Below are 10,698 nucleotides of genomic sequence, written 5' to 3' on the forward strand. Positions count from 1 at the left end.
TAACCTCTTTTGGGCTAGTGCACATTTCAGTTTAATACAGAACTACATCTTGAGTTTTAGGAAGGCAGCAATAATTATATTTTGGCTTTTGTTCTAGAGCTTAGCATAGTTAAGGCGACAGTTGAAGCATATTAGTGAAGGTAGTTAAAATTTAATGACAATCATCATAATCTCTTATAACCTACATAAACTGTATAATGCTTACATGGAATGAAACCAGCATTACCTAATTGGTGTTTACATACATACAGAGGGAGAAAAAAACCTACCAAAGGCAATCACTCTAAATGTACTATCACGTACTTGTTAAAAATGCAAATATACCATAGAACTAAAATGACGTGAAGAGCACTACTCATTACCTAGAAGAAAGGTAACTGGTTCTCATACAAAGCTAAGCTGGCATCAATCACCCTCGTCACAATGGCTTAGAAAAGCATCAGGTTTCCAGTAGAGAAACTATTCTAGGAAAGTCAGTCAATCTTGTGAAAGTTTCACAGCTGTAAAACCAGGCTAAGACTACAACGACCGTGAAATCTGAGGAGATCAGATGAACCAGTAGATTCCCAGCCATAATGTGAGACGGGAAGGTCCTCATGCAGCATATGCTCCCTGGCTCCGGGAAAGCTTCGTGTGCATAATACAGAAGTAGTTGAGAAAGGAAACTGGAGACGCTCAGCTGTTTCCATTGTGTCCTAACTGTTAAACTTCAGGGATGGTGTGATCCATCAGGCTTTTCATAATGCTTGGCGCCATCCGTTTAATAATATGTTCAAAGATAAAAGCAGGCATGATTGTGACGGTAACTACAGTCCCAGATGTTGATAGTATGTCTGCAATTTGAGAGTCCTTCAATCCAATGACGTTCTGGCCGTTGATCTCACAGATGTTATGTTCCGTGAGAAGACCGTTTCTGGCTGCAGAACTATCTTTCACTATGGATGTTACTTTCCCATTTTTAAAGATAAAGCCAACGTTTCCAGTACTGTCCTTATGCATAGTAATTGTCCGCTCAAAAGGCCTGTCACGAATGGTCATTGTGATCTTCTCTCCAAAAGCCTGTTTGAGCACCTTGTGAGCTTTATCAGAGCTCCAGCCTGCACAGTTTTCACCATTGATCTGGAGTACCTGGTCGCCAAATCTCAAACCAACCAATGAGGCTGGAGAATTTGCCTGGACTAGCTGAACAAATATACCATTATCTATTGATTTAAGCCTGAGTCCAATTTTTCCATCTTGATCCTTACATAAAATGACTTCACGAATCCCTTGTTTAATTTCTGCTCTGCGAATCCCAACATCATTTCCAGTTACAGGAGCCACCATATAGTTCATACTGGAAGGTCTTGCTACCAACTGCCCCTGAAGTGGTGCTCCAGAGACCATCACCAGATTTGCATGTATTTCTTCTTCATTTAAACTCAGGCCCATGTATTGAGAAAGTTCCGGATACAGTTTAGGATAAAGATTTCCATCTTGAGAGATGGGAGCAGAAGCTTCTGACAAAATTGCTGGGTTGGCAGGGTTTGCAGAAAAAGCAGTCTGAGCCTGAATTACTTTGTCTACCTTCAAGTCTTCAAGAGATGGATAGAGAGACATTTTTCCTGATTTATCTAGACCACAAGGACTCGCTCCCCGCTGCCACCGCCTCGAATACAGCTAGCGACTTCCGAGACCCGAGAAAAGGAGAGCAGCACGTGCGTGAGGACCGCCCACCAGGCATGTCACAGCACCGCCCCCCCCCTGTGTTTTCCTCACTTCCTCTAGCTTTCTCCCTAGAAAATATGAATGTGTGGAGCTGGTGTCTCCATGTGGAAGCTGTTAGTGTTTCCAAGCACAAAATTAAATGTTCCCTTAAAAAAAAAATTCAAAACAATAAAGTTTGCCAATAATATCCAGAAAACACAAACACAGAGGCTGTCGCAATATGTGGAATTGAGTTAGCCAAAACACAACTGGATATTTCTGGTTTCATCGAGTCATATCCATACAAAGTGGTGTGGAATTCGTATACAATGAACACAAACAATCACAGTAAAAATGGTTTTGAAGAAAAGCAAAGTCTTTCCGTTAGGCAAGTGCATGAAATGTCATCTATACAAACAGAAATATCATGTGTTTCCTGCAGTTCCTTGAGCTTTCTCCCTACAAAATACAAATGTGTAGAGCTGTTATCTCCATGTGGAGTCAACAAGTGTTTCCCAGCACAAAATTAAATGTTCCTTGATAATAAACATTCAAAGCAATAAAGTCCGTCGATAATATCCAGAAAACACAAACACAGTGGCTCTCGCAAAATGTGGCATTGAGTGAGCCGAAACACAACCGGATATTTCTGGTTTCATCCAGTCATATCCGGACAAAGTGGTGTGGAATTTGTATACAATACACACAATCACAGTAAAAATGGTTTTGGAGAAAAGCAAAGTCTTTTCGTAAGGCAAGTGCATAAAATGTCACCTACACAAACAGAAATACCATGTTTGTTTGACGCAGTTCCTCTAGCTTTCTCCCAAGAAAATACGAATATATAGAGCTGGTGTATCCATGTGGAACCAATTAGTGTTTCCAAGCACAAAATTCAATGTTCCCTGATAAAAAACATTTAAATCAATAAAGTCCGTGGATAATATCCAGAAAACACAAACACAGAGGCTGTCGCAAGATGTGGGATTGAGGTAGGCAAAACACAATTGGATATTTCTGGTTTCATCCAGTCATATATGGACAAAGTGGTGTGGAATTCATATGCAATGGACACAGACAATCGCAGTAAAAATGGTATTGGAGAAAAGCAAAGTGTTTCTGTTAGGCAAGTGTATAAAATGTCATCTATACAAACAGAAATATCATGTTTCTTTGCCGCAGTTCCTCTTGCTTTCTCCCTAGAAAATACGAATGTGTAGAGTCGGTGTCTCCATGTGGAACCAATTAGTGTATCCAAGCACAAAATTAAATGTTTCCTTATAAAAAACACTTAAAATAATAAAGTTCCTCGATAATATCCAGAAAACACAAACACAGAGGCTGTCGAATATGTGGGATTCAGTTAGCCAAAACACAACCGGATATTTCTGGTTTCATCCTATCATGTCCTGACAAAGTTGTGTGGAATTCATATGCAATGGACTGGGAACATCACAGTAAAAATGGTTTTGAAGAAAAGCAAAGTTTTTCGTTACGCACGTGCATAAAATGTCACCTATCCAAACAGAAATATCAGGTTTGCTTGCTGTAGTTACTCTAGCTTTCTCCCTAGACAATACGAATGTGTAGAGCTGGTGTCTCCATGTGGAACCAATTAGTGTTTCCAAGCACAAAATTCAATGTTCCCTTATAAAAAACTTTTAAAACAATAAAGTCCGTCGATAATATCCAGAAAATACAAACACAGAGACTGTCGCAACATGTGGGATTTTGTTAGCCAAAACACAAACGGATATTTCTGGTTTCATCCAGTCATATCCTGAAAAAGTGATGTGGAATTTGTATGCAATCAACCGGGAACATCACAGTAAAAAAGTTTTTGAAGAAAAGCAAAGTATTTCCGTCAGGCAAATGCATAAAATGTCACCTATACAAACGGAAATATCATGTTGTTTGCCGCAGTTCCTCTTGCTTTGTCCCTACAAAATACGAATGTGTAGAGCTGGTGTCTCCATGTGGAACCAAATAGTGTTTCCAAGCAGAAAATTAAATGTTCCTTGATAAAAAACATCCAATAAAATAAAGTCGTCGATAAAATCCAGAAAACACAAACACAGTGGCTCTCGCAAAATGTGGGATTGAGTTAGCCAAAACACAACTGGATATTTCTGGTTTCATCCAGTCATATCCTGACAAACTGGTATGGAATTCCTATGCAATGGACTGAGAAAATCACAGTAAAATGGTTTGGAGAAAAGCAAAGTCTATTCGTTTGGCAAGTGCATAAAACGTCATCTATTCAAACAGAAATATCATGTTTGTTTGCCACAGTTCCTTCAGTTTTCTCCCTAGAAAATATGAATGTGTAGAGCTGGTTCTCCATGTGGAACCAATTAGTGTTTCTACGGACAAAATTAAATGTTCCCTGATAAAAACATTCAAAACAATAAAGCCTGTCAATAATATCCAGAAAATATTATCACAGTGCCTGTAGCAATATCTGGGATTGAGTTAGCCAAAACACAACCAGATAATTCTGGTTTCGTCCAGTCATATCTGTACAAAGTGGTGTGGAATTCGTATGCAATGGACCGAATAAATCACAGTAAAATGGTTTTGGAGAAAAGCAAAGTCTATTCATTGAGCAAGTGCATAAAATGTCATCTATACAAACAGAAATATCATGTTTGTTTGCCGCAGTTCCTCTAGCTTTCTCCCTAGAAAATACGAATGTGTAGAGCTGGTGAACCAAGTGGAGTCAAGTAGTGATTCTACAGTATAATATTAAATGTTCCATGATAAAAAACATTCAAAACAAAAAGTCCGTTGATAATATCCGGAAAACACAACCACAGAGGCTGTAGCAGTATCTGGGATTGAGTTAGCCGAAACACAACCGGATATTTCTGTTTTCATCCAGTCATATCCTGACAAACTGGTATGGAATTCCTATGCAATGGACCGAGAAAATCACAGTAAAATGGTTTGGAGAAAAGCAAAGTCTATTCGTTTGGCAAGTGCATAAAACGTCATAAAACGTTTGAGTTAGCCAAAACACAACCGGATATTTCTGGTTTCATCCAGGCATATCTGGACAATGCGGTGAGGAATTTGTATGCAATTGACCGAGAAAATCACAGTAAAATGGTTTTGGAGAAAAGCAAATTCTTTTCTTTAGGCAAGTGCATAGAATGTCATCTATACAAAGAGTAATATCATGTTTGTTTGCTGCAATTCCTCTAGCTTTCTTCCTAGAAAATATGAATGTGTAGAGCTGGTGTCTGCATGTCGTACCAATTAGTGTTTCTATGAGGGAAAAATAAATGTTTCCTGATAAATACAATCAAAACAATAAAGTCCATTAATAATATCCGGAAAACAAAAACACAGAGGGTGTCGCAATATCTGGGATTTAGTTAGCCAAAACACAACGGGATATTTCTGGGTTCATCCAGTCATATCCGGACAAATTGGGGTAGAATTCATAAACAATAGACCGAAAAATCACAGTAAATACGGTTTTGGAGAAAAGCAAAGTCTTTTCTTTTTTTTTTTTATTTTTGACAGGCAGAGTGGACAGTGAGAGAGAGACAGAGAGAAAGGTCTTCTGTTTGCCGTTGGTTCACCCTCCAATGGCCGCCGCGGTAGTGCGCAGCGGCCGGCACACCGCACTTTTCTGATGGCAGGAGCCAGGTGCTTGTCCTGGTCTCCCATGGGGTGCAGAGCCCAAACACTTGGGCCATCCTCCACTGCACTCCCTGGCCACAGCAGAGAGCTGGCCTGGAAGAGGGGCAACCGGGACAGGATCGGTGCTCCGACCGGGACTAGAACCCGGTGTGCTGGCGCCGCAAGGCGGAGGATTAGCCTGTTGAGCCACGGCGCCCGCCAGCAAAGTCTTTTCATTAAGCAAGTGCATAAAATGTCATCTATACAAACAGAAATATCATGTTTCTTTGGACAGTTCCTCTAGCTTTCTCCCTAGAAAACACGAATGTGTAGAGATTGTATCTCCATGTGGAACCAATTAGTGTTTCAAGCAAAAAATTAAATGTTCACTGATAAAAAACATTCAAAATGATAAAGACCATCGATATTATCCAGAAAACACAAACACAGAGGCTGTCACAATATCTGGGACTGAGTTAGACAAAACACAACCGGATATTTCTGGTTTCATCCATGCATATCCGGACAAAGGGGTATTGAATTCATATACAATGGATCGAGAAAATCACAGTAAAAATTATTTTTCAGAAAAGCAAAGTCTTTCCTTAGGCAAGTGCATAAAATGTCATGTATGCAAACAGATATATCATGATTGTTTGCAGCAGTTCCTCTAGCTTTCTCCCTAGAAAAGACGAATATGTACTGCTGGTGACTCTATGTGGAACCAATTAGAGTTTCTGAGCAGAAAATTAAATGTTCCCTTGTAAAAAACATTCAAAACAATAATTCCATCAATAATATCCAGAAACACAAACACAGATGCTTTCACAATATTTCGGATTCAGTTAACCGAAACACAACCGGATATTTTGGTTTAATTCAGTCATATCTGGAGAAAGTCGTGTGCAATTCGCATGCCATGTACCAATAAAATCAGAGTAAAAATGGTTTTGGAGAAAAGCAAAGTCTTTTCGGTAGGCAAGTGTATAAAATGTCATCTATTCAAACAGAAATATCATGTTTGTTTGCCATAGTTCCTCTAGATTTCTCCCTAGAGAATACGAATTTGCAGAGCTGGTGTCTCCATGTGGAACCAACTAGTGTTTCTATGGTACAAAATTAAATGTTCCCTGAGAAAAAACATTCAAAACAATAAAGTCTGTCGATGATATCCGGAAAATATTATCACAGAGCCTGTAGCAATATCTGGGATTGTGTTAGCCAAAAACACAACCGGATATTTCTGGTTTCATCCAGGCATATCCGGACAAACTTGTGTGGAATTCGTATGCAATGGACTGAGAAAATCACAGTAAAAATCGTTTTGGAGAAAAGCAAAGTCTATTCATTGGGCAAGTGCTTAAAATGTCATCTATACAAACAGAAATATCATGTGTGTTTGCCACAGTTCATCTAGCTTTCTTCCTAGAAAATATGAATTTGTAGAGCTGGTGTCTCCATGTGGAACCAATTAGTGTTTCTATGGTACAAAATTAAGCGTTCCCTTATAAAAACATTCAAAACAATAAAGTCCATTAATAATATCCAGAAAACACAAACACAGATGCTGTTTCGATATCTGGGATTGAGTTAGCCAAAACTCAACCGGATATTTCTGGATTAATCCAGTCATATCTGGACAAAGTGGTGTGGAATTCGTATATAATGGACTGAAAAATCACAGTAAAAACGGTTTTGGAGAAAAGCAAATTCTTTTCTTTAGGCAAGTGCATAAAATGTCATCTTACAAACAGTAATATCATGTTCATTGCCGCATTACCTCTAGCTTTCTCCCTAGAAAATAAGAATGTGTAGAGCTGGTGTCTCAATGTGGAATCAACAAGTGTTTCCCAGCACAAAATTACATGTTCTCTGATAAACAACATTCAAAACTATAAAGTCCATCAATAATATCCAGAAAACAAAAAACACAGAAGCTTTCACAATATTTTGGATTGAGTTAGTAAAACACAACCGGATATTTCTGGTTTCATCCACTCATACCCGGACAAAGTGGCATGGAATTCGTATGCAATGGACTGATAAAATCAGAGTAAAAATGGTTTTGGAGAAAAGCAAAGTCTTTTCATTAGGCAAGTGCATAAAATGTCATCGATACAAACAGAAATATCATGTTTGTTTACCACAGATCCTCTAGCTTTCTCCCCAGAAAATACGAATGTGTAGAGCTGGTGTCCCCAGGATGAACCAATTAGTGTTTCTACGGTACAAAATGAAATCCTCCATGATAAAAACATTCAAAACAGTAAATTCCATCGATAATATCCAGAAAAAACAAACACAGAGGCTTTCACAATATTTCGGATTGAGTAAGCCAAAACACAACCGGATATTTCTGGTTTCATCCAGTGATATCCAGACAAAGTGGTTTTGAATTCTTATGCAATGGACCGAGAAAATCATAGTAAAAATGGTTTTGGAGAAAAACAAAGTCTTTTCATTAGGCAAGTGGATAAAATGTCAGCTAAACAAACAGAAATATCATGTTTGTTTGTCAGTTCCCCTACCTTTCTTCCTAGAAAATACGAATATGTAGAGCTGGTGTCTCCATGTGGAACCAATTACTGCATCGAAGCTCAAAATAAAATGTTCCCCGATTAAAAACATTCAATACAATAAAGTCCATTGATAATATCCAGAAAAAAGAAACACAGAGGCTGTAGCAATATCTGGGATTGAGTTAGACAAACCAAAATCGGATATTTCCGGTTTCATAGAGTCATATCTGGAGAAACTCCTGTGGAATTCCTATTCAATGGACCAAGAAAATCACAGTAAAATGGTTTTGGAGAAAAGCAAAGTCTTTTTGTTAGGCAAGTGCATAAAATGTCATCTGTACAAACAGAAATATCATGTTTGATTGCCGCAGTTCCTCTAGCGTTGTCCCTAGATAATACGAATGTTCAGAGCTGGTATCTCTTTGTGGAACCAATTACTGTATGCAAGCTCAAAATAAAATGTTCCCTGGTAAAAAAACATTGAAAACAATAAAGTCCATTGATAATATCCAGAAAACACTTACACAGAGGGTGTAGCAATATGTGGGATTGAGTTAGGCAAAACACTACCGGATATTTCCGGTTTCATCGAGTGATATCCGGTCAAACTGGTGTGGAAATCGTATGCAATGTACTGAGAAAATCACAGTAAAAATGCCTTTGGAGAACAGCAAAGTCTTTTCGTTAGGCAAATAGATAAAATATCATCGATACATACAGAAATATCATGTTTGTTTACCGCAGTTCCTCTAGCTATCTCCTTAGATATTACGAATGTGAGAGCTGGTGTCCCCATGATGAACCAATTAGTGTTTCTACGGTACAAAATTAAATGTTCCCTGATAAAAATATTGAAAACAATAAAGCCCATCGATAATATCCAGAAAACACAAACACAGAGGCTGTAGCAATATTTCCGATTGAGTTAGCCAAAACACAACCGGATATTTCTGGTTTCATCCAGTCATATCCAGACAAAGTGGTTTGGAGTTCGTATTTAATGGACTGAGAAAATCACAGTAAAAATGGTTTTGGAGAAAAGGAAAGTCACTTCATTAGGCAAGTGCATAAAATGTCATCTATACAAACAGAATTATCATGTTTGTTTGCCACAGTTCCTCTAGCTATCTCCGTAGAAATTACGAATTTGTAGAGATGGTGTCTCTATTTCGAACCAATTTGTGTTTCCAAGCAAAAAATTAAATTTTCCCTGATAAAAAATATTCAAAACAATAAAGTCCATGGATAATATCCAGAAAACACAAACACAGAGGCTTTCACATTATTTCGGATTGAGTTAGCCAAAACACAACCGGATATTTCTGGATTCTTCCAGTTATATCCGGACAAAATGGTGTGGAATTCGTATGCAATGGACCGAGAAAATCACAGTAAAAAAGGTTTTGGGGAAAAGCAAATCTTTTCGTTAGGCAACTGCATAAAATGTCATCTACACAAACATAAATATCATGTTTTCCACAGTTCCTCTAGCTTTCTCCAAAGAAAATACGAATGTGTAGAGCTGGTGTCCCCATGATGAATCTATTAGTGTTTCTATGGTACAAAATGAAATGTTCCCTGATAAAAACATTCAAAACAATAAAGTCCTTCGATAATATCCAGAAAACACAAACACAGAGGCTTTCACAATATTTCGGATTGAGTTAGCCAAAACACAGCCGGATATTTCTTGTTTCTCCCAGTGATATGCGGACAAACTGGTCTGGAATTTGTATGCAATGAACCGAGAAAATCCTAGTAAAAACATTTTTGGAGAACAGCAAAGTCTTTTCTTTAGGAAAATAGATAAAATGTCATCTAGACAAACAGAAATATCATGTTTGTTTACCGCAGTTCCTCTAGCTATCTCCCTAGAAATCACGAATTTGTAGAGATGGTGTCTCCATTTGGAACCAATTTGTATTTCCAAGCAAAAAATTAAATGTTCCCTAATAAAAAACATTCAAAACAGTAAAGTCCATGGATAATATCCGGAAAAAACAAACACCGAGACTGTAGCAATATCTGAGATTGAGTTAGCCAAAACAAAACCGGATATTTCCGGTTTCATCCACTCATATCCGGACAAACTGGTGTGGAACTCGTATAAAATCGACCGAGAAAATCACAGTAAAAATGATTTTGGAGAGAAGCAAAATCTTTTTGTTAGGAAAGTGCATAAAACGTCATCTAGACAAACAGAAATATCATGTTTATTTGCTGCAGGTCCTCTAGCTTTCTCCCTAGATAATACGAATATGCAGAGCTGGTGTCTCCATGTGGAACCAATTAGTGTTTCCAAGCACAAAATTAAATGTTCCCTTAAAAAAACATTGAAAACAATAAAGTCCGTGGATAATATCAGGAATACACAAACACAGAGGCTGTAGCAATATTTCGCTTTGAGTTAGCGAAAACACAACCGGATATTTCCGATTTCATCCAGTCATATCAGGAAAACGTGGTGTGGAATTCGTATGCAATGGTCCGAGAAAATCACAGTAAAAATGATTTTGGAGAAAAGCAGTCTTTTCTTTAGGCAAGTGCATAAAATGTCATCGATAAAAACAGAAATAACATGATTGTTTGCCGCAGTTCCTCTAGCTATCTCCCTAGAAATTACGAATGTGTAGAGCTGGTGTCACCATTTGGAACCAATTAGTGTTTCCAAGCACAAAATTAAATGTTCCCTGATAAAAAACATCCAAAACAATAAAGTCCATGGATAATATCCGGAAAACACAAAAACAGAGGCTGTAGCAATATGTGGGATTGAGTTAGCCATAACAAAAGCAGATATTTCTGGTTTCATCCAGTCATATCCGTACAAATGGGTGTGGAATTCATATGCAATAGACTGAGAAAA

At 38.0% G+C, this 10,698-nt stretch overlaps 1 protein-coding gene across 1 annotated transcript; it reads right to left on the minus strand.

The window, feature by feature from the left end:
* Nucleotides 1-589: 589 nt before the first annotated feature.
* LOC133755451 (syntenin-1) lies at nucleotides 590-1,628 on the minus strand. The gene has a single exon (XM_062185559.1). The coding sequence runs from the start codon at nucleotides 1,597-1,599 to the stop codon at nucleotides 703-705; it is 897 nt and encodes a 298-aa protein (XP_062041543.1). The 5' UTR covers nucleotides 1,600-1,628; the 3' UTR covers nucleotides 590-702.
* Nucleotides 1,629-10,698: the final 9,070 nt, after the last annotated feature.

The sequence above is a fragment of the Lepus europaeus genome, unplaced genomic scaffold (assembly GCF_033115175.1).
Source record: "Lepus europaeus isolate LE1 unplaced genomic scaffold, mLepTim1.pri SCAFFOLD_49, whole genome shotgun sequence".
NCBI lineage: Eukaryota > Metazoa > Chordata > Mammalia > Lagomorpha > Leporidae > Lepus > Lepus europaeus.